General features: G+C 47.3%; 7 protein-coding genes across 7 annotated transcripts; 5 read left to right on the top strand and 2 right to left on the bottom strand.

The window, feature by feature from the left end:
* Positions 1–97: 97 nt before the first annotated feature.
* V865_003523 (uncharacterized protein) lies at positions 98–1487 on the top strand (the record flags this gene model as incomplete). The annotated part of the gene is made up of 9 exons (XM_066227316.1): positions 98–131; positions 185–264; positions 318–431; positions 491–536; positions 594–710; positions 770–1004; positions 1080–1177; positions 1233–1250; positions 1312–1487. 9 exons carry the CDS (start codon positions 98–100, stop codon positions 1485–1487), a joined length of 918 nt encoding a protein of 305 aa, XP_066083413.1.
* A 152-nt stretch (positions 1488–1639) lies between these two features.
* Positions 1640–4254, bottom strand: V865_003522 (uncharacterized protein; the record flags this gene model as incomplete). Its single annotated transcript, XM_066227315.1, has 10 exons — positions 1640–2228; positions 2290–2482; positions 2546–2620; positions 2697–2757; positions 2804–2893; positions 2944–3394; positions 3443–3528; positions 3588–3798; positions 3873–4133; positions 4208–4254. The coding sequence occupies 10 exons, from the start codon at positions 4252–4254 to the stop codon at positions 1640–1642; spliced, it is 2064 nt and encodes a 687-aa protein (XP_066083412.1).
* Positions 4255–4856: 602 nt separating this feature from the next.
* On the bottom strand, positions 4857–5999 carry V865_003521 (uncharacterized protein; the record flags this gene model as incomplete). Its single annotated transcript, XM_066227314.1, has 4 exons — positions 4857–4978; positions 5044–5437; positions 5492–5609; positions 5674–5999. The coding sequence occupies 4 exons, from the start codon at positions 5997–5999 to the stop codon at positions 4857–4859; spliced, it is 960 nt and encodes a 319-aa protein (XP_066083411.1).
* A 1183-nt stretch (positions 6000–7182) lies between these two features.
* Positions 7183–9516, top strand: V865_003520 (uncharacterized protein; the record flags this gene model as incomplete). Its single annotated transcript, XM_066227313.1, has 11 exons — positions 7183–7362; positions 7447–7513; positions 7584–7628; positions 7687–7790; positions 7851–8010; positions 8084–8171; positions 8225–8488; positions 8551–8595; positions 8666–8839; positions 8922–9267; positions 9328–9516. The coding sequence occupies 11 exons, from the start codon at positions 7183–7185 to the stop codon at positions 9514–9516; spliced, it is 1662 nt and encodes a 553-aa protein (XP_066083410.1).
* A 555-nt stretch (positions 9517–10071) lies between these two features.
* On the top strand, positions 10072–10427 carry V865_003519 (uncharacterized protein; the record flags this gene model as incomplete). Its single annotated transcript, XM_066227312.1, has 2 exons — positions 10072–10261; positions 10363–10427. The coding sequence occupies 2 exons, from the start codon at positions 10072–10074 to the stop codon at positions 10425–10427; spliced, it is 255 nt and encodes an 84-aa protein (XP_066083409.1).
* Positions 10428–11628: 1201 nt separating this feature from the next.
* Positions 11629–12870, top strand: V865_003518 (uncharacterized protein; the record flags this gene model as incomplete). The annotated part of the gene is made up of 1 exon (XM_066227311.1): positions 11629–12870. One exon carries the CDS (start codon positions 11629–11631, stop codon positions 12868–12870), a length of 1242 nt encoding a protein of 413 aa, XP_066083408.1.
* A 1539-nt stretch (positions 12871–14409) lies between these two features.
* On the top strand, positions 14410–23771 carry V865_003517 (uncharacterized protein; the record flags this gene model as incomplete). Its single annotated transcript, XM_066227310.1, has 9 exons — positions 14410–15491; positions 15581–16769; positions 16822–18619; positions 18697–19600; positions 19662–21548; positions 21604–23173; positions 23240–23330; positions 23391–23492; positions 23560–23771. 9 exons carry the CDS (start codon positions 14410–14412, stop codon positions 23769–23771), a joined length of 8835 nt encoding a protein of 2944 aa, XP_066083407.1.
* Positions 23772–23886: the final 115 nt, after the last annotated feature.

Raw genomic sequence — 23886 nt, 5'->3', positions numbered from 1 at the left:
ATCGAGGCATACTTATATAGTTCGAACAATTGTCATACAACACTGCCCAGCCTCGAATCTCTAAGTCCAAGCTCTTATTGCACGACAGTCGCCCAAAATGGATACCTTGACGCCAGCAGAAGTTACAGCTGGTAGGTCAACTTGATGAAGACAGGTACTGTAGGCTGACTTGGGTACAAAATAGTTATGCTCACCATCGGTGAGAAGAAGGCTTCTCAGAAATACTATATAACCTTTTTCAAAGCTTGGATGGCAGCGTGGATGGCAAGTGTCGACACCTGAACAACGGAGTGACCGTCACTGACGATTGAATGCAGCTCAACTTCGGAGCGATGTCGGTACAGATCTTCCAAGGTGGTGCAGGAACACTACGAACCGATTATCCGTCAATCATCAATCTGGTAGCAGCACTGATTTTCCCTATCGGTCTGGTCAGTTTAAAACTCTCTTTATTGAAGTCTTGTCAAAGCTGATGTGTGTTCTGCAATAGATTATGCTTGTTCTTACAGGACAAGAGCTGTGTACAGCGAATTTTAGTGAGTAATCTCCGAGGAGAGAGATGCACCCTGTCTGTGAACTAATAAGCCGCAAAGTGATCTTCATCATGACGTCTATCAAGAAACGTACCAAGCTCTGGGAACTCCCTGTGAATTGGTTGATAGTGTTCTTCGGGAACATGGCCGGGGCTCTAACCTATGTGGCTTTCCTAGGTAAGTCCGTATCCTCGAATGATATTATGTATCCTAGGCTAAGTGAGATTCGGGTGTAGCACACTACTCCAAACTGTACAGTACGGACGCGTTGGTCAAGTACTCAGCCGGAGTGGCAGTAACCAAAACAGGCGAAGGCTGGGGTCCGTGTGTACTAAGAGGAATAGGCTGTAACTTCCTAGTCTGTCTTGCCGTATGGCTAGGAGCAGGTGCTAGAGAGACCATATCGAAGATATTCGCTCTGCATTTCCCAGCTTTCGCTTTTGTTTTCTTGGGCTTCGAGCACGTCATTGTGTGAGTGGATCATGACCGACTAGCACCAGTAGGTGTATATGATCATAGCGCTAATTGAGATTTTGACCTTATCAGGAACATGTACTATATCCCCATCGGCATGCTCAATGGAGCAAATGTATCAGTCGGAAAATACGTGGGTCAATCGATGATCCCATCTTTGATCGGAAACAGTAAGTAAACTTTGCAACCCCTTCGGAAGCGAGTGGCTAATTCTTCATATCACAGTTATCGGTGGAGCGTTATGTGAGCATCTGAAGTCATTCATCTGAGATAGGACACTAGTTGACAAATTTTCTGACTCCAGTGGGAGTGCCTATGGTATTATTCTACACACCGCCCGAACTTCCCTTCTTCCACCGAAAGAGAGGAAATTCAGTTGTGGTACGGGAGAATGTAGATGTCGGTGGTGGCACAATCGGCGATAACCTACATGTGGAGCCCGTCGATAAGTCCACCCACAATGGGCACAAAAAGCAATAAACAGATTGTCATCGAGTGAGCGAGGGGTCATACTCCAAATCGATTAGAGCCCTTCTCGCTTTACGATACAGCTCTAATTTCAGTATAAAGTTAACAACAAAGCATACACATGGTAGAAAAAAGATATTTGACATATGTATTTAGTGTACAACCTATTGACCAAAATCAAAAAACGGTATATTACTGCTAGTATCGTGGTTCGAATGATCGATTTGGTCCCAGTTGAAATTAGCGTCTGGTAACAAGCTCTCCAAGTTCCAATCTGGGATGAAAGGTATAGCGTTGGTGGATGAGAGCAGTTGAGTCAAATCACCGAATCTCGGTTCTTGGGCGATGAACTGTTGTTCGTTCGGCTGGTGCGTCTGTAGGATAGTGTTTTCATTATTGAACTGTATGGCTCCGTCCATATTCATAACAATTCCTTGCTGTTGATGGATCGTTTCCGGGATGTGTTGTCCTTGAGAGACATCTGATTCATCCGAAGATATTGGAGGACGGCCAACCTGTTTCTTGGTAAAGAGTAGCTTGATGCCTCTCGAGAGCTGTCTGGCCATGGCGTCGACTACAGTCATACCATTCCCCCGGTCAGTATGATGCCGTACAGCAGCTTGTTTTTCCAGCTCCGATATCAGTTCCTGTACTGTTGCCAGTCGAAATACAGACCAATCGGACAGATAAATAGGATCACACCGATTGATTGACTGCAGTGTATATATAGCACAGAATGCTACCATGCTTGTGCTAGGCGACATCACATTGAAGGATCAATTTGAGAGAACGCTTGACATAGCTGATAACTCACTCAAAGGTAGCAGAATTCACAATCCCGGTCCACGACTTATAGCTATGTATTGAAGCGCAGACCACTTCAAAAGCCAAGTCCTCACATGCTTTTCGAGCCTCTACATCATCCTCATCGTCATGATCCTTTTTGAGCAACGTCAGAGCGAGGACGAATGTCGAAAACATCGCAATGATACCGTATTCGAGAGTGCCTATAAGCGTAGGTGAATGATCAAAGGATTACACCTGAAGCAGCACGAAGGATCTATACGTACTGGTTATCTCCATTGCCCATTTGGCACGCCAATCTGCTATTGCTCGTTCAATCAGATTCATGTCTGCTTGAAAATCTGCGACATTGTGTGCAGCTAGTCTATGATGCACTCCGGTCTGGAGATCGTCAGCATGGATTACCAAGATTTTCACTCACGATGGTTTTTCGTAGTGATACAGAAGCGCAAATCGGACCATCATACCGACTTGCACGCTGACATATAATCAGCGATTTTCACAGCAAGATATCGGTTACTCACTTCATGCTTCCCCCATTCATCGAGATTTGCTTGAGACGATACTGTAGATTCTGGGAAAATTGGATAACGTCCCGCTACCATTGCCATATTCTGGGCAGGAAATCAGTGATAGCTTATGCTCCATCTAAGACAACACTCACCCGATCATGTATATACAGTAGTAAGCAGACCCTGTGAGCGTTTCTAACCAAGAGTTCGTGGATCCCTGAAGAATAGATAGGATCGGACTGTACACAGTACGGTAAAGGGGAGTCCATTCTCAATTCTACCGCCAGGGCGGTCGCGTATGAAACGTACGCCCATGTCTTGTCTTGACTGAGCGTATGCGGTATCTCGCTCCAGCTTGCTAAAAGTAGCAGTCCTTGAACGATTTCGATAGATTTGAGGTTGTTATCCCGAATGTGCGATAACATTCGATTGGCGTGGTATGTTAATTGGGAATGAAGCAAGCTTGATGCACAGAGTGAAGTGAAGGTGGAAGCCATTGCGAGTATCACAGCGAGCAGGAATGAGCTTCGCGATCTGATAAAGGGAAGTGAATGCAATTGAGGATCAAAATACATTGACCCATTTGTCAAGTACTTCATGAAGCTGAAATTGGATCAGCAACAAGCGGAGGTGGGATCGAATGTTACTCACGCATCGAAAAGCCTCTGAGCTTCCGGCAACGAGATCATCTGTAGTGATATCACATCGTGCTCAGGAGCTGCGTCGGGTCTCGCCATCTATTGGTTAGGCATGAGTGAACCAGCAAAGAGAACATTCCGAAAGCTCAGAGACTTACATCGGTCCTACCACAGAAGGACGATGGCTCATCCGCCCCTATAGACAACTCTTGCCGGTTCGCTGACAACAGATCATCGATCCTTTTTGCTATATCGGCCCTTCCCGTAATCCCATGTACTTTACTGGTCCAGACCGAAAACTGGTCCAATATACTACTACTGTCACGAGTGTACGTTACTGGATGTGTGGGGGTCATGGTGGTTTCGGATCTTTACAAATCAGTTGGCGCCTCAGTCTTCACCCACACGGGAACTTGCAGATGGACAGAATAAAGCATACTCACTCTGGTGTGCTGTGTCTTCTGACTGCTTCCGATGCCAGTACCTGCAGAGGATTTGGTAGATGATCGTGATCCCTCGGTACATTCGTCTCCCTCCTATGGTAATATGATCCCATCTCTTTTCCTTGCGCTTCTCTCGTTTTCCTGTTCTTCACTCCCGGCTGTCGACCCACCTTACGCTTCTTCGTTATACATTCGGCACCATCTGCTCTGCATCTTTGGCAGATCTCATGGTGATCTTGACCACGGGACGGGCGCTCGCATCTGGTTCAAAGCACGCTTCAATATGCGGAACGAAATGTGCTAGATTGTAGATACTGCCGGAGGAGTAAGCTTACTTCATTCGTATCTTCCGACATCTATCACAAGCTGTCGTGTAGACCATCTCTCAATTTTCTACTCTCTTCATCCATAATCTAACTGCCCCTCACACCAAATCTGCTACACCTGCTGTAAGTAAATCTTTCGGAGCTTTAAAGGATATTGAATGAAGGGAATCGAGAAATGCTGGAGCGTGCTGGGTTGCGGAGTCAGCTGCTCTGGACAGGCTGCCTGAATGGCTGGATATGGTGATCAGAATGTGGAATCTAAAGTTGAGTCTGGTTGTTCATAATCAGGAAGATCTGGTAGTGCAAAGGAGTGCAAATGAATGAGATTGCAGCTAAACGATTGGCGATCATGACTCCGGATTACGTAAACGAGGCTGTCTCCCTGAACTCTGTCCAAAGGCCATGCATCGTACTGGGTGGAGATAATCAGAAGGAGCGGAAAGATCTCTCGGTACTTGACTCTGCATGCTCTTTGCTGCGACAGCGAAGATGTTGCTATTGGGTGAATGGAAGAGTGTTGGTCGGAGCGTGTACGGGTACGGGACAGAACAAGACTCTGAGCATATCTGAGTCCACGGCTCCAGTTCCAAGTTGCGTATACATGCAAATAAGGAGAAGAGTATACGTCACACTACGAAACACCTAAACAGTACAAATCTTACAAGGCATTCTTAATCGCATGTGCCCCAGCACCGAATTGACCGAGTCCATAATCGGCCTGCAGGAATTCGTGTGGACTTTGGTGGTCTTCGACATAACCAACACCTCCGACAGCTTTGTCTAGAATTGGATAATATTGAGTCAGCTCGATTGGTGTCGTTATTGGTAGGATACTCGTAACTTACGGTAACCGGACAGCTTCAGGATATCCTCCGGCAATCTCCTAGCGATCTGAATAGGAGTGGATAGGATTTCCTCCTGATCTTGTCTGTAATAATCACGTTGAGCGAAAACAGCGAAGAGGGTTCTCAAGGCATCTTCATCGGTAGGTTCGCAGATGTTCTCGCCTGCCGCATGGTAGGTTGATCCCAAACAAAACAAGGCTGATCCAGGCTCCATTTCGGCGTAGGTGCATTCTGATCGTTTAGGTGCTCGGTCAGGACCCCACAAGTGAGAGCCAGGGATGACGGCAGTAGCGCCGTTCTTGTAAGTGCATTTAGAGCCGGCAATCAGACATCCGACCATAGGGGTGAACAACGGGTTGGATGGATCGGGTCGAACCATGTATGCTATTTGATCCTTTCAACCGTCGTCAGTCAAGTACGTATGCACTACTAAGAAAATTGAACTCACTCGGTGTAATGGTTGTGGTTTGGCTCCAGGGACTAATCGAAGAGCAGCAGTAGAAGCAAGCATGTAACCTGATTTTTGAGGGAGGAGAGTTTCACCGGTGTAGGAGTAATACTCGTCACTAGGTTTTCCAAGATCATCATCATATACAAAGTCATGAGCGAACAAGATTTGTGATGACTCACCTCAGGAAACGACTCATGATACCTTGCCATACATCAAGTCTCATAATCTTGGTCAATTGGTCTGGAATTTTCGAAAGTAAAGCGTAAACTCTCTTAGAGCCTTCTGGGAAGAAATCTGCACCGAGCTCATCATGAGTCGCCTTGGAGGTATAGGTTTCACGAGTCTTGAAGTGGGGTTCGATGGCTGACATGCATTCCGCTAAGAGTTCTGGGGAAAGCATGTTCTTGACGACAACTCCTCCATCTCGCTCGATGATCTCGTAGATCTTTTCGAGGGGCTCAGAGGCATCGATGGTGACGAGTGAGGGAGGCATTGGGACGGTCATTTGGACTGTGAGAGTGATATGAGCGGTAATGGTGTGAACGCAGCAATGGACTTATAATTTTACGAGGTTACAAGTCGTCGTTATCTGTTTTGCACTGTGTTCTCAAATATATCTTGCTGCCCTACTCATTGTGGGGCATGGCAGATGACATATAAGATTCTACCCTCCTATCGAGGTAAATCTGAACTCCACGTCGCCGCGGCTATCCTCGCCAGCAGGTCTAATCCGAAAGGATGGAAATACGACTCCGGGGCTTACAATAATATAGGATAGGAGCTCAAATCATATCGCATGTGAGAATGCCGATATGTTCATCGGCCATTTCGGTCCAAAGATGTATCCTGTTTAAGTGTGAGTGCCTCTGGGTGCACGGCACACTTGAGCCCCAAGATATCTCACCATTAATCGAGAAGTTCCATCTAATGACGAATGATGTTAGTCCATGCAGTCCGTTTTGCACCAATACGAGAGGCAGAGAGAGACTTCCACCCTTTAGGCGGTATTGCCGTATCGTAATCGGGGCCGGAGCCCATTTTACCAGGATCTTGACTCCTTTTATTACTGCATATGGAATATTTCAACTTTTACTTGATAACATATTGAGAATGTTGAGCTCCTATCCGACTCAACGGTGTTGGTCTCGTTAATCCTCCCAAACATCACTCATCACTCTGTTCTTCCCCGTATAACCTTGGAGGTAGGCTTATCATGTGATGCGTTCACGGTACATGACTGGCCCTAGTCCGATCCTCATCTCATAGCGTAGCTGCATGTCTTTGGCACTCTTCTTCCTTTCGATCCGAACAACAACTGTCATGCGACACTCCGGTCCCAGCTTTCCCTTAAATAATCCCAGCACAAACGACTCCCTAGACTCCTTCACCTATGTAAGGAGACCATTTGTGATTATCACGGAATTCAGAATTATCGTGTCCCCAGGTTTCATTCGGGTGGCCCCCGCTCCGGTATAGACCCCCAATCAAAGATAGCTAATATCAGAGATAAAGCAAGGTAAAGGCTGGGTATAGATCGATACCGACTTATCATTCAGAGCCATCCTGGTCGATCAACACTATATATATTCAAGACCAGCGGGTCAGATCGCAAAGAGGATCCTCTTCACTTTCAAGCAATCATAGGATACAACCCGATTTACTTGAGTCAAACGATGGAACATCTCAAGATGCAGGAAGACGATAAATCCGAAGCTTACATTGGCACACAGATAGTTCCCCTTAGCGATATCCCAGGAGGATCTTCCAGCAGTACTGATGGCGATGCTCTCCAAGCGAAGATCGTACATCAAGTTAATCATAGGAGATTGAATCCTAGACAAATTCAGCTTTCAGCCATCGCCGGTTCGGTACGTTTCGATGTCTATGATGCTGTTTATGGCAGAGTACATGGATTGACATTGTTTCACTTCTTCATGGTTTGATGCGAATAGATTGGTGCGGCTCTGTTCGTTGCAATTGGATCGGGGGTTCTCTCTGGACCTCTCGCTCTGTTGATCGGTACGTCAGACGCTCACCCGACTCGAAGATAGTACAGTCTGTTCTGATCGTTTATAATCCTTCTTTTCAGCTTTCGTCTTTTGGGCCACTGTCGTATACTCTATTGGTCAATGTCGTGAGTCTCCACACAGCCTTGTGACGAACCTCAAAGCTGACTGTTTGTGCACGGTTAGAGATGGAAATAGTTAGCTTGTTGCCTTTGGATGGATCATTCATCCGTTTGGCTACGCGGATGGTTGACCCTGCACTGGGTGTGGCCGTCGGCTGGAACCATTTCGCATGTGTCTGGTGCATTTATCGATATTGGACTTGAGCTCATGTTGATTGGTTCGATTAGTTCGCTCAAACCTCTTATATCATATTCGAGGCTACGATTATCAACACTCTTGTCGAGTACTGGGGTTATGATTCCAGTCCAGCCATCTTGATCACCGTATCACTACTATTCTATCTGGCTATCAATGTGTACAGAGCCGATCTTTTCGGTGAAGTCGAATGTAAGTCATAAAGCCTTTTTGATCCATATTTTCAACCACCCCACTAGGCTAAGCTACATATCACCTTGGATAGTCTGGCTTGCTCTCGGTAAAGTGTTGTTGGCTTCTGGTTTGATCCTATTTACCTTTATTGCTATGTTAGGGGGCAACCCTCTTCACGAGTAAGTGTTTGCCTGTCCAGCCTTTCTGTAAATATGGCTAAATGTTTCCTTAGCCGTTTCGGTTTCCGATATTGGAAGAACCCTGGCCCATGGGCCGGTGAGACCGCTTCTGGTCGATTGGAATCTTTCGTCAATGCAGTCAACGTAGCTGGTTTCTGTATGGGTGGACCTGAGTATCTATCGATGATTTCCGGTGAAGCCAAAGATCCAAGAAAGACCATTCCCAGAGCTTTCAAAACCCTGATGACTCGTTTGATCATCTTCTTCATCGGTGGTTGCTTGTGCGTCGGTATCCTTGTGCCTTATAACGATGAAACGTGAGTCGGCCATTCATCTGTGGAAAAACAAAATGTGACTGAAGTCATCTTGTAATTTTTAGTCTCACTACGGGTAGTGCCAAGACCTACGCTGGCAAATCACCTTAGTATGTCCACCTCTCTTCCAAATTGACCAAGACACATTGGCTGAATGTGTTCTCGTCCACTCGTTCACAGTGTGATTGCCATGAGCCGACTTCAAATCCCCGTCTTACCCTCCATTGTGAACGCGGCACTCATCACCACTGTTATTTCTGCTGGTAACGCATACACTTTCAATGCTTCTCGATCTTTGCACGCTCTCGCTCTCGATAAAAAGGCTCCTAGCATTTTCTCCAGAGTCAACAGGAAGTGAGCCACATTCCCTTCTCTTTCTCATTTTGCTGCGCAGCTTCTCCTAACCACTACTTGCCGATCACTATGGAAATTATAGGGGTGTACCGTACACATCAGTCATTCTCGTTATGTTACTATCCTGTCTGGCATATCTCGCTCTTGGCTCAGGTTCCGCAAAGGTACTTAACTGGATTTTGAATTTCTGTACAGCCGCAACGATGCTTAATTGGTCTGTCATGGCATTTACCTGGGTACGATTCAATCGAGCGATGAAGAAACAAGGCATCGACAGGAAAGAATACTTACCAGTCTTATCGAAGATCCAACCTTACGCTGGGTATTGGGCTTTGTTCTGGGCGCCCTTGTTCTTGTTCATACAAGGTTACTCAGTGTTCTTAAAGGGTAATTGGGATGTCGCGACGTTTATCTTTAATTACGGTATTGTAAGTCCATGGTCCCTAATGTAAGGAGCAGAAAAATGGTCATTGATTCGGTTTTCGCAGATCGCTTTGGCCGGTGGTATAGGATTAGGGTTCAAGATTTTCGCTCGAACTCCCTTCCACAGATCTGAAGACGTTGATCTCGTATCGGACTTGGAATTCTTCGATGCTCTCACAAATTATTACCAACAGGTCAAAGATGACAACCCACCAACTTCAGTCAAAGACAAGATTTTGGCGAAGATATTCTGATCAAAGTATGCACCACGTACTTCGGATCCAGATCCTAGTCATATCCTTGCTAGCATGAGCCTGCATTGATAATCAGTCCAGACCTCGAATATTAGGGGGGTACTCTTCTCGTTGTGTTATACGCGTTACTATTTTGTTCGGTAAATTATGCATCATGAATAGATTGCGCTTCGGAGACATACGAAAAGCCGGCCCGTACCTGCATACCTCCGCTTGATCGAAGGCAATTCGCATCGCGATATCATTCTGTACTACCGTTCGGTACGACTATATAACGACCAGCTTTGTATGCACGCATGCTATGCCGACAATCCCGGAAAGTTGATCGGATGCAAATGGCTCAACATGACTCGGATAAGCTTCATTCACCTGACAGGGGAAAGGCAGCCACCTCTGTGCCTAAAAGCGGATTCGAAACTCTGAGTAGTCCGAAGAAATGTATTCAACCACATATCACATGTCTTATATCTTGTGGCATTGAACTCTTATCTGCAACTTTCTACATTCGCATGTATATTTCCATTCCCTCACCCCATCCAAATCAGGCTTGGCGATATGTTACCGAACCTCGACCGACCATTAGTGATAGCTACGATTCTGCTCAACATAGCTACCATCATTGTCCTCGCCATCGAAGTTCATAATCGGAATAGTTCAAAGGTAGTCGCCGGGCTCATCTTACAGATATTCAGTCTTATATGTGTTGGCAATACCACAATGGTCAATCCTGTTCCGAGAAAACGAGGTGAGTGTCAGCAAAATGCCGATGGAAACCAAACTTAGGTGAGTCATCACAGGGTTGCACTCGTTGACGCTTCGGAAACTGATTATTGTATCAGTCCATAGGGTGTACGTTCTCTAAAGGCGTTTATTATCGACGGCCACCGGGTGAGACATGGAATGTACCGTAAATTTCGTTATAGAGTCCGGGAAGTTGTGAACGGATCATAAAGAAGCTCAATCAAGCTGGAATTGACAGCTTTGAAAGAGGGTAGCTCTTCTGGGAAGACTTGTTGAAGCGAATGGCAGAGCGGGAATAATGGGCGAACATTCTCCGGTGGATACTCTCGACCCATCGTGAACAGTAGTCACAGTCATGATCGCATGTGACACATAGAACCTATCATAGTGAAATTGTGGTGAGGTGGCACGGAAAGGGGTGAACCCGACCGGTTGTTAATGAGCAAGTTCTATTTTTAGATCTTGCGGATAAGCACGGAGGTCGTCTGGTAAGAAAGTTGTTCCTGTCTGATAAAGTTTGACCGGCTTCAACAAGGGATTCAACCTGTATCATGCTGCATATAGGTTACAAACACAGATGTTACCGCCTACGCTATCGTGCCTATCAAGCCAAGCAACCGATATCCCAATACTATTATCGCGGAGCAAGTCGCTCCCACGCTTTCATTTTTGCTTTTCACCTCTTTCGTCTTTCGCTTGAACGGCACGAACACGAGGACTCGGAGTGGCTGAACTTTATGATACGTTAGTGCGAGGCCGAGCAACATAACACTTTCACGGACCCAGCTCGGTTGAGTGAGGTTGTTGAGCGTGATCCTGGTCTGATGTACCCATCGACCAACTCACTCAGGCCGGTATCGCGATATACCCCTTTACATCGTATATATGCCCAAGGATGATACATCAATTTGCTAGATATGACCTTCGGAGTGGCACTCCTCCTTTTTCGTGACAAGTACCTGATTCACCAATCTCAACTGTAACGAGGCGAAGAGAGCAGAGGCGTCTCCGTTCACAAGCTAATGATGAAACTGACTCGGCTGACGTTGGCTTACTTGTCAACACAACATGTCCCCAAAAAAGATATAAATGGCACACTTCTCGCTGCATCTTGTGCTCTGTTACTTGCCCACATCTCTCTGCGCTAGGCGGAAGAACAAGATCGACCCTCCTCGTAAGTAGTAGTTCGCCCAGCTTATTGTATCCCTTATCCCCTATTGAGTCCTTGCAAGATCGAATATGACTTGCGACGGAGTTCCGTTGTCAACCTGATTAAGACTTGAATTGCTCATATGACTTCGTAGCCCTTAGCCTCTAAGCCCCACGCAGACTTGCCTCTTCCAGCCAGGATTCGCTGTTAGATTATACATCATGTTGGTACCCCAACTCACCGTCCTGCTACTTTCACAATCATTCTTCTTGTCTGTTTGGGCAAGACCCGATTCGCCTCGAGTCCTTCGAAGGGATGGCAACCACGATGTCATCCAAGTAACGGGCGAGAATAAATTCGGGCTCCCTTCTGGAGTGCTCATGGAACTTCTTTTACCACCCGTCATCACTGATGTCAATGAAACCGCCACAAACAACGTAACGGGGGATGCCAACAATAATTCAACTACTTCCCCGGCTCACAACCTCGAACAAAGAGGCTTGGCTAACATCGCATGGGCAGCTACCAAGCTGTTCTGGAACCCTTTGAGCTTCTCCTCTTGGCTCAACCTTGGAGGTTTGGGCTGTACCATTGTCGGTTTAGCTGTCAAGCAAATCCCAAATTGGGTAAATTACGGATGCGCTTTTGCAGGTTTCGTAGGAGCGATTCTTTCGGTGTTTCAAGGTCGACAAAACGTTTACGATGCATATTATCAGTACCAGCAAGAACAAGGTAACATATTGCTCCTGAATGAACTCCCCTTCGGCAGCTTCTACGGGGAGCTACGTCGCAGTGAAGTCGCCAACTCCACCGGATACGACCAAATCAATTGGCTGCAAAGTCACTTCGTAAACAAGACGCTCGAACGAGCTCGATCATCAACTGGATATACCCTACACGATGCCACTACCGGTTATGGACTCACCACACCGATGGCCCTCTTACTTGCTACCGAATCGAATCCCGCCATCGTCTCTTGGGCATTGGACGGAGAGCTCCAACATCTTCCCACGGCAGTGTGGCGCAACGAATCCGCCAAAGGTATAGGATTCGTTGGACGATCCCTAAATTGGTTACCTGTAACTGAAAATCACAAGAGAGACAACTGCGGTTCATATTGCGTGTACTATGCGAACGGAGGTGAACAATACTACAGTTCAAGCCAAAACCAAAATCCAGATGCTCCCGATGCGATCTATTATGGAGAAGACTTCTACGGTAATGCCGATCAATTCGTTGAAATCGATGATGATTTCGGAGGGGAATACGCAAGTTCGAATGGTCTCGCTGAAGCTGCCGGGTATCTGTCAAACGACGCTGGTGGGTCAGGCTGGTGGGATACTTGCGTATGTTTCCAGACTTCGAACACTTGGGTATCAACCGGTTCGATACAGATGACTTGGAACAACGGGGGTTATAATGGTTATGGCCAGTGTTGGCAACCTAACTGCGGTGCTGGATAAGAACTAGTTCACGAGATGAGATCATCGACCGACTATGCTATTGCTATACTGTTTCTCTTCCTTTTCTGGATCATCTATCTTCTGTTTCGTCAATTCCAACCCCTCAATCTTGAATACTTTTCTTTTATATACCCATAGTCTGCTTGTATCTGTTTCCGATCAACATACATATCATACTGTGGTAACGCGAAGGAGATAAAGCGCACCTCTTGACTCCACAATCGCTCTCCCGCATGTGACCAAGACTGTGGTACCTCGCACTAACTTTTGAAATAGGCTCGATCCCTTCCTTCGGCCTTGTCCGCTTACAGGTGCAATGAGCGATTTTGCCTGGAAGGATGATTTACGTAAAAGGATCTGAATGCAGCTAAAACGAAAGTGTTGACCCTGAATGAGAGAGAGTATGAGTGTGGCAATGACATCCAAGTGGGAGAGTGACAACCAAAAGAAGAGCGAAGAGCGAATCCAATTGATAATGAAGTACGAACACACGCTAATAATAACACTACTCACTATAATACTCACCATTCACTATCACCCGTCACCTGTACAATCAATCACTCACCATCCAGAATCATACTGCGTAGTTGTCGTGATCGATCTATAACTTACAGCTGGGCATAGCAGATCACTATCACTAGAATTCAGGGTCAGTCGGTGGTGACTGTGTATAGTGAGTGGTGTAAGTGTATATATATATAATTGATTCCGCAGAATTCAGAGTGGAGGAAGAGGAACCAAGTGTCATACACCCCCTTGCTAATCCTTTCTCAAGTTGCACTCGTATCTCATCCATACATATACCATTCAATCAACTTCACACCGACTATACTAGACTCAATCAAAGGTTCAAGTATGGATGCCTGCTTGGAATAGAATTGGTATAAAGGGTCAAGTCCCCAAGGTGAGTTACATCCGAAAACCTTGATCAATGTTCAAACTCTGTCTCATTGAATCCTTCTCACTCTCGCACCCATTATTAATCCCTACTCATGGCTGACAATGCTCTCATATCAATGGCATATACAGTCCTTCACAGCATCCTCCATCCTTAATCCTCGTGCCGTCTCGACCTCCTCGATCTCCGGTTCATATCATCCCTCGTTTCAGATCAAGACTAGCTTCACCATTGCTCAATTAACTTCAGAGTATCCATAACTTTGAATCCACCCGTGCAGTCGAGATACCTCATCACACCGGTATCGTTGGGTGACACATTGTATTCATTTAGCCACAACCCGTCTGCAATATCAACAAGGCCGGAAACCGTCGGATCAGAAGGATAGTCAACCAAAAGGCAGGTAGAAAGGGATTCAACAATAGCTTATACCCCTGAGGAGACAGAGTAAAGGAGATCCAGGTTGTTGATGAGTGTGGCCTGGCCGAATCACGTTGGATACAAGCAATAGATCATTAGGACTGGAGAGCATGAGAGGGGATTGAGAAATTGGTTATCCAAACAAGGCGAGCCTTGCTATTTACATTATTCTAGCTGTATCAGTACTTGAGCTGACGCGATCAGCAGATACCACTGTGAAGATGTCTGGTGGTGTCTTCTACTTCGAGGACGACGACAATCGTAATACCTCCCCTAATCACTCCCCATCTCCTCGTAACTCACCGACGCTATCAGCAGAGTCATCTAGCTCGGCGCCGAAACCCAGTGGATCACCCTCAACAACCTCATCGTCCAATGCCCCACCTCAACTCCAGATACCTGCGCCCTCTATCCTGTCACCCACGCCGACTCCACTACCGCAACATCGGAAACATCCTGGAGGATTCGCAGCAACACCTTCGTTCCCATCGCCGCTGGCTCAGGCGATAACAGTCCCATCGAACTCGGATACCTCTTCCAACTCGTCACAGTCAGGCTCAGACGATGAAAGGGATGTTCGACCACGTAGACCTAGTCAGCAAGGATCCGCTGGAAGTGGTACACCCAAAAGATCCATCGATCAGTTTCCACGGCCTCGTACCGCTAGTCCTGTCCTGCCCAGCAGTCGACCTGCTAGTCCGTCATCTTCATCCTCGGCACAAGCCAGCTCTTCTAGACCAGATAGCCCCACCACATCTACCCGTCCTCAAGCTGTTACACCTACTACCCTGCTCATGAAGAGCAAGCGCTCAGCTAGTGGATCGGCGTTGACTGGAAACCTCCCATTACCCACTTCCAAGCAATCACCTCCTACAACGCACAAGAAGGAATCACCTACCCACCCCGCCTCTCGACGATTTGAGTCGCTCAGTCGTCCCCAAGCTGACGATGCTAGATCAGTCTCTTCGAGGGGGAGGAGCGAGAGTAGTGGAAGTTCAGTGGGCTTAGGTATGACATTACCTAGTTCCAGTCCCTTGAACTTTGGTAGTCCGGATTTCGGACCCGAATCTTCCCCCCGTCGCCGCTCGATTGCCATTCCCTCGTCCTCCGGTATAGAAGGATCAAAGGAGGGAAATGTGCTTGGTCTCGGATGGGGCGCCAACTGGGAAACGACTTCCACATCGAGTTCGTCATTTGGCAGTGGCAGTGGATCATTGAAGGACAAAGGGAAGCCAAAGGATGTCTTGAGCACATCAAGTCCAAGGCGGGATAGGGAGAGAACCGCTCCTATTGGCTTGTCCAGGTGAGTTATGTTATTTGTTGTCCCTCAATCAAAGGGATAATAATGTTTGTCACCTCTTACTGAACGCTAACGTACAATTTCCCTGACAGCCCCTCAAGACAGCGTCGTCAATCGGAATTTCTCAATCCAATAGGTCTTGACGTGCGCAAGATGCCAATCCTGAGTACGGGCAGGCCATCAGGTGCGATGACAAGTCTATCGGGATCGGCATCAATGGTATCACCTCTCAATCCCCTGCCATCACCATGGAATTCCTCAACGGACAGCTCAGCTGGATTCAGCCCACCTAACAGCGTCACAAGCGAAAGTTCAACCGCCCCCACCTCGACATCATCTGCTGGTGGAGCCATACGTCTGAACCGAGTTCCAACAAGTGTGCGACTTGCAGCGGAGTTGATCAAAAACACTGGTAGCGCCCCTACCCCTCCGCCAGTTCAGACGGCTAGTCCACCGTCAGGTGCATCGACAGCCTCCGTTCCTACACCCAATCCATCTCCAGTGGGGAACTCACCACTTGTCAAGCCGACTAATCCTCCCATACCTTCTGCGAGAGAACTTGCCGCTTTCACTTCCATGCCACCTCCAGCAATGAAATCAGCTTCTGCATCACTTGCTGAGCTCGGTAAAGGTCGACCCACTTCTTCCGTTCCTGCTACACCTGCAGGTCTGCGAAGTCTCTCACCTACTATCGAGAAGAACATTTCCAATACAGCACCTACATCCGCTGTTGGTTCATCGTCAAGAACAGTCTCAGGGCCTAACCTTGCTCCGCCTCCTATCTTCAAGACTCCACTCTTACCTACGCAGCCTCGTCCACGTCCATCTTTACCTGCTGATCCAGCTGGAGGAGCCACCGAAGGATTCGCATCTTCCGCTCGACACCATCGATACCGTACTTCCTTACATGAAGCTTCGTTGAAATCAGCCATGACTGCCATAAGCCCCGACTACAACGATTCACCGACTTCTCTTCCTTCGGCTCCTGAGACAGAAGAGCCTTCACCAACGACAGGTCCCAAGACATCCTCATATGGCTTAGGACTCAGCATGCCACCCGAAACTGCCTTCCTTGTACCTGAAGGTACTACCGGAACCGTCACACCAGGAGCTCCTGTAGGAGTAGGGTCAAGCAGGACAAGGTCGACTACTGGTCAAGGTATTGCAATGGATTTAGCTGGCTTTCCCGGTCTGGGAGATGCAGCCAGTCATGCTAGTATGATCATGCAGAGTAGACAAGCGAAGCTGCAGAGATGGAGACCTACGAGTGCGGGAGGTCAGGTGAGTGTGCTTCTCAATACCTGGTGGCACGAGACTGACTCATCGAACACAGGCCCACGGTGAGGGACTTTTACCACCCACCTTTAATCGTTCAACCAGTACAGGTGCGCCTGCAATGCTTGCTGCTCCACGAGCTTTCCGTCAAGCTCAGTGGGGCGATCTTGGTCCTTCCCCTTCTGCCGCTTCTTCCCCTGGAGAAGACCTTCCTCCCATTCCTGCTTCAATGCATGAGCTGACAAGAGCAGTCTCCATACCGGCCGAGTCACCCGGACCCACGCTCTACGATCGATCGACTGGGCCTGCGCCCATGCACTCTAACGCTGGACCATCTAGGTTCTCCGCTGCCCCTGCTGGAATGGATATGGGCAATCTTATGGAAAGGCAGTCTAGTGCCAGCACCGTCGGAGGAATTGAATGGGTTGATTGGATGGATTGTTACAAGAGATATAAAGAGGCAAAAATCCGTGCTGAAGCTGAAGTAGCCAAACGTGCAAGTTTCATTGCGGAAAGTCCTGTCTTGCCTGTGGTCAATGCTCCTATACCGGAAGAACCACATCGAATGTCACAAGACTTAGATATCACGCCTCAGCCTAATTACGATACCTCAAGCGCCATCGCTCTCACTCCCACTACTTCGCGTGACGATTTCGGTCCACCACCTTCTCAATCTGGTTCATTACGGAGAAGAAGTTTGTCGATCAGATCTACTTTGTCACTCGTCGATCCCAAGCTTTCTCCTATATCAAAAAGATCCAACCTGTTCGAACGTCCAAGGCAATCATCCGGAAGTTCAGTCAAAACAGATAGTTCGTCTTCTGGCGCAGGACAGAAAAAGAAGAAAAATTTGGTTTCGAAAATGGAAGGATGGTGGAATGCAGTCAAGAGTAACTTTGTTCCAGATACAGAGCATCATCACTCTTTCCGACCTAGCACTTTAGGTCATCATGTTCAAAACCGAATCCCGTCTGAACCATCTTCTCGAAGAGCAAGCGAAGTCCCCACTCTCCATCAACCCCAGCCAGTTTTCCTTGCACCAGAAGCTAGAAGAGATTCTTCGCTTTCGCTTCGACCAGTGGTATCACATGCTGAACTACGACCTCGCATGATCCATCACGACGCGCATGAAACGGCTAGTATCGTCGGATCTACTTCGGCCGATATTGCGCATCTGTCTCGCCAATCATCCGAAGAAACCACGATGCCTCCATCGCTCCCCCACATGCCTATGCGTCATCCTTCCACCGTGCCTGAAGAGCCATCATTCCCTCCCAGTCGTGGTAGTGATTCCCTCGAAGCTCGTCGACGTCAACCTAACCTTCGTTTGGACCTTGAGTCCAACGTACTCAGTCAACCCAGCTCACACAGCGATTCCAGCGCTTCACTCAGTCAACCCAGAATGGTACCACTTGGCAAAAGTGCATTCGACAGACCAAGTCAAGCTACTTCTCGTTCATCTTCTTTTGGTCAATCGCTTGGTCCAGGTCTTACACCCGGTGTACCCAGGTGGGATCAGACGCCTTCTCCAGTATACGCCTTGGGTCAAGAGCGCCGAGGAAGCGACGAAAACCGACCGGTCGCACCTGGTGCTGATATCACTGTTGCGTCAGTCAGAAAGCACGTCAAGCATAGATTGAACGCCGCAAAGGAGATATGTGATATGACGCTTAGGAAGACCATCGAAGCCATCACAGGGTTTGTGGAGAGACAAAGGGAAGAAGAGGATAGGACCGAAGAGATTCCGGTGGATTACTTCGACGCGTTGAACCTGAATGACTCTCCTCTGATAGATACGGAGACGGAAAGTGATACGGGTGAACGAATGGAGAGCGAAGGCAATAGGTCTCGAGCAGGTTAGTTACAACCCCCTTTCTTCTAATGAAAGGATCAGTTCGCTCTCAAAGGATGTTGCTGATATTGTGAAAATAAGTATCATCATCCCGAGGACCAAGTAGACGACCTTCCATTTCCCATGCCGCTCTAAGTCCCACGAAACGCTTGTCTATGTTACCTGCTAGTCCTAGTCGGGTGACATCAAGAAGACGATCAAGTGCTGTTCCGAGAAACTACCAGCCTGGTCGAGCAAGTCGGAATATGTCTCTGGCCCTTGACCGAACTCAATCCAACACCAGTTCCAGATCGACTTCCCGCTCCAGGTCGCCCATGCCTCCTACTGCACGGATCATAGCTCAGAACCAGCTTGATGAGGCAGATGAAGATCTGTTGTTCCTTACTGCCTTACAAGAACTCATCGTCCTCGCCACTGAGGCTCTCGATTCCAGTGTCAACGCTTTGGTCACTCGTCCTTCGTTGTGTACGGAGATCATTCAGAAATTGCAGACAGTAGGATCCAAGTGGGATAGACACGGAGATTGGCCTGGCCGAGATTGGTACGTCGATATCTTGATGGCGGTTGCGAATCTTAGTAGGGTGTTGGATTGGTGGGAAGCCGAGAAAGGATTTTGGAATTTCGATGAGGATGATGAGAACGAGCCTCTACTCTTCGTTATGAAACCTTCGAGAGAGGAACCCAGATTTGATCAAGAGTTCAGAGCTGCTTTGGGTGATTCAAGATATTCACCCGCTCTTGCCCCAACACAAATCCCCGATAGACCAGCTTCAGCTATCAGCATTGATGTACCTTCTCCAACGTCCTCTGGACCATACACCGCCAAAGCTACTGTAGCACCGACAGCCGGTACACCAAAGGCGCAAGTTGTAGAAGATCTGAAGTTCTTAGCTGAACATGCGAAGAGTGTAAATATAGTCATGGAATTGAGTCTTCAGGGAGAACAGATAGAATATGTCAATGACGCTATTATGGAGGTCGTTGGGTGAGTAAGATCCTTATTTCGGAAGGTCTCGCTGATTCGCTACTGACTGTATACTATATAGACAAGAACCGGAAGATGTGCTTGGTAAACCTATCACCGACCTTCTTGCTCCCGGTGACGCTTCTGTATTCTCTGAAGCAACTCAAACTTTGGTCGAAGACGACAACAACACCGTCCAGCTGCGATTCCGATTCGAAGTGCACGAATATGAAGATACCGAGAAGGACACTCGACAGCCTGGTCCTGTATACATTGAACTCGAAGGTGTGGGAATGCTCATGCGAGAGAACAACGAACCTTCGCATACCATGTGGGTGCTGAAACCGGTACCAGCTACTCAAGTGGAAGCTATAACGGATGCTGCCTTCCCCCGGGATGGGATAATCTCGACTGAAGGTATATTATGTAGAATCTGTGAAAGAGAGATTGTCACCTGGTTCTTCGAGAAACACAACGAAACTTGTGATGCTGTTCATCGACTTGAAGCTGAAATCATAGAATGTAATGACTGTCTACACGATCTTCAACAAACTGTGATCAAGCTGAACGCGGATATCGATACTGCCCAACCTAATCAACCTGCTCAATATCAAGGTGTCTTATTCTATACTCTACCCGATTCGATCATCACCAATGATGAAGGTGCTTCACCTCAGATGCCTCAAGGTGTAGAGATACGTAAAGTCGCTCATGAACATTTAGAAGATGTGATCAACATCCTCAATGTTGCTAGACATATCGAGACTCCTTCTGTACAGGAGGACGAAGCCGATCTACCATTCACTATTCAGCGATACCTATCTCGCGAATCGGAAGAGAAACTACAAAGAATCACCAGATGGCAAAGACCCCATACTAGCGATCGAGCACTTAATCTCTTGTTTACCCATGTGGAAGATCAACTCAGACGAAAACAGAAGGCTATTGCTAGAATGCAGAGTACCATTAGATATTCTGAGAAAACAAGACATGAATGGGAGGATAAGGTCAACCAGATATTAGCTGAAAGAGATGATAGTAGTCAGTCGGAAAGTGGGTCTGATGGGGCTGGGGATGGGAACCAATCACCAACCGAAGCTCAGATATCACCCACTGCTACTGGAAATGCCAACGCAGATAATCCTGAGACATCACCACCTGGACCGAGAAAAATTGCTCCTCAAGCTAGATTACCTATCACCCAAAGTCATCCCCACCGACAGCCTAGTGGATATGGTGATCACTCTGGTGCTATAACTATTACAGCACCTACACCTGCAGTTCATACCTCCGCTCAAACACCCGCCCATAATCACACTCCGGCTCCACCAGCATTCAACCCAGCAGCTTCTACACCAGCTTCTGTGCCTGCCCCATCACCCATCTACATACCCTCTCAATCCCGACCTCCACAAACTTCTAGTAGTAAACCCAGTTCCAAAACTAACTCACCTCTCTTAGTCCCTCACGACAAGCACGGTCATCATAGACGAGTATCCACATCGAGAAACTTCCGCGCAGGTGATGGCGGACCATTGTCACCTCGAATACCTTCTGCAGCATTACAATCCCGTGCTGCCCAGCCTTCTATCAAAGATTTCGAAATCATCAAACCTATCTCTCGAGGTGCTTTTGGTTCGGTCTATCTAGCTAAGAAAGTCGCCACTGGGGATTACTTCGCTATTAAGGCTTTGAAAAAATCAGATATGATTGCTAAAAATCAAATCACCAATGTAAAAGCGGAACGAACCATTTTAATGAACCAAGCTAGCTCGCCATATGTCGTCAGACTATTCTTCTCCTTCCAGTCTAAAGAATATCTGTATTTGGTCATGGAGTATTTGAATGGTGGAGATTGTGCGACATTGGTCAAGACGTTGGGAGGATTGAGTGAAGATTGGGCGAGAAACTATACCGCCGAGGTGGTACTGGGTTTGGAATATCTGCATGCGAGAAATATCGTTCATCGGTGAGTCCATGGTTCAGCTGGCTTGGAGTAAGCTGTTTGCTGATCAGATTTGTAGTGATATTAAACCTGACAACCTGCTCATCGATTCTCGTGGACATCTCAAATTGACGGATTTCGGTTTATCAAGGATCGGTTTGTTGAATCGTCAAGTTGGTGGACCGAGACCTGCTTATCTCCGAGGTACCTCTTTGAGAGGCTCCTCAAGACAACGACCCTCATATTCTCGAACTGTATCAAACTCGTCGTCCAATGATTCACCCATGATATCCCCTGAGTTGCTCAACGCTCAACCGATGTCACATCTCAGTCAATCGTACTTCGCACAGCAGATTCAAGAATCAGCTTCAGCCGACGAATCTAGTGGCTCTGAATCTGCTGGTGTCATACCGAAACATATCCGACAGATGTCCGTTGCGAACAAACTAGCCGATACATCCTCAGGCAGTGGTCGAGAACCTGCCCGTTTCGTCGGTACTCCAGATTACCTTGCCCCTGAAAGTATTTTGGGTATAGGTCAAGATGATGCTGCTGTCGACTGGTGGGCTTTGGGTGTGGTACTTTACGAGTTCTTATACGGTATACCACCTTTCCATGCGGACACACCGGAAAAGGTATTTGACAATGTGGTATCTCGAAGAATCGATTGGCACGAAGACGAAATTGAGATATCACCAGAAGCCAGGGACTTGATGGATCGGTTGATGTGTACCGACGTCCAGAAGAGATTGGGTGCGAGAGGAGCCGAGGAAGTGAAGAGACATCCTTTCTTTAACGGTATAGATTGGAGTACTATCGCAACTGCCGAAGCAAGTTTCGTTCCCGAGGTGACTGACCCTGAATCTACCGATTACTTCGACTCGAGAGGCGCTGCACACGGGTTCCACGATGATGATAATGCCGTAGTACCTCAAGTCCTGAAACAAGCTCCTGGCCTCAAATCTGGACCACCACTTCTATCACCGAAGGCAGCTGATATGAGCGCGGTAATTGATGATATTGCAGAACAGGACGATTTCGGTACTTTTACCTACAAGAATTTACCTTCATTGAAACAGGCAAATGATGATGTGATTCGAAAGATGAGATCGGACTCGATGGCTCCTATTGGTCAAACTCTGGAAGGTCCTGCACCGGTCAACACTAGAAGACCTAGAAGTTTATCAATCAAATTACAGAATAGATCTAAACGAAAGACTTCCGAAGTCAATCTACCTCCTTCACCTACTACGTCAACTTCCTCCGCCGCCTCCACCCCATCGAGAACCAGTAACATGCCACAAATTCCAGGTATGATGCCTGCGCCTCAACATGTTAGAAGACCATCGGAACTCAACGCGCTGGACCGAGTGAAACTTTCGGAAGATATACATAATGATCTTGCTCGACGGAACTCCACTCCGATCAGGGTCAGAGCAGGCTCAGGATCAAGTGCGGGAAGTGCTAGTGCGGAATTATGGAGACAGAGAAGACAGGTATCACTCAATGCTGAATCTGTTGGATCAGCTGGACCAGGAGGGATCATACCGCTTGATAGCCCCGAGGGAGTAGTTAATTCTTTAGGAAGTGGGGTAATGGATAGAGGCCTGGACGTGTTGATTGCGGAAGATAATCCCATTTCCCAAAAAGTGAGTCAGAGATCATCGTACCTGGCCTGTATAACACGTATGCTGATTTTTTTTTCTCCCGGTCAGATCCTCGAAACGCTGCTTACGAGGATGGGATGCAGGTGCATTTGCGTGGACGATGGTCCAGGTGCTTTGGCAGCTACTATGGGCAGTATTCGTGAGTCATGCTCTGCCAACATGGGGCAGTAACGATAACTAACATAGTTTGTCTGTATAGGATTCGATGTGATCATCTGTGATATACATATGCCTGTGGTGAATGGTGAACAGGTGGCTCGTATGATTAGATCTACGAGTAATCATAACCAAAATACTCCAAGTATGTACCCCCCTTACTCCTTCTAGATTATCATCTGCCATCACGCTGATATTTCACAATCGCTCAGTCATCGCCGCTACTTCGTATGAGCAACATCAGGTGGTCACCGAGGAAGGAACTCTTTTCTCCGCGGTACTCAACAAACCTGTATCCAAAGCAGACTTAATCAAGTGTCTGGGTAAATTAGGATTTATCCTTAGTTCAGGTGGTGGCACTACCAACACGAATACAAATACGAGCTCGGAACCCAGTTCTCACTCCAACTCCTTACCTATCTGACCTTCATCTTAACCTCTTATAAACCTGATTCACCATACTATACGACAAAAACAAACATAAATATCGATACATTATCATTAGATACGGTTTATCGGTTCTACCTTCTCGTGTGTAT

This window comes from Kwoniella europaea, chromosome 1 (assembly GCF_036810445.1).
Source record: "Kwoniella europaea PYCC6329 chromosome 1, complete sequence".
Taxonomy (NCBI): Eukaryota; Fungi; Basidiomycota; class Tremellomycetes; order Tremellales; family Cryptococcaceae; genus Kwoniella; species Kwoniella europaea.
This window is presented reverse-complemented; position numbering and strand designations above follow the sequence as displayed.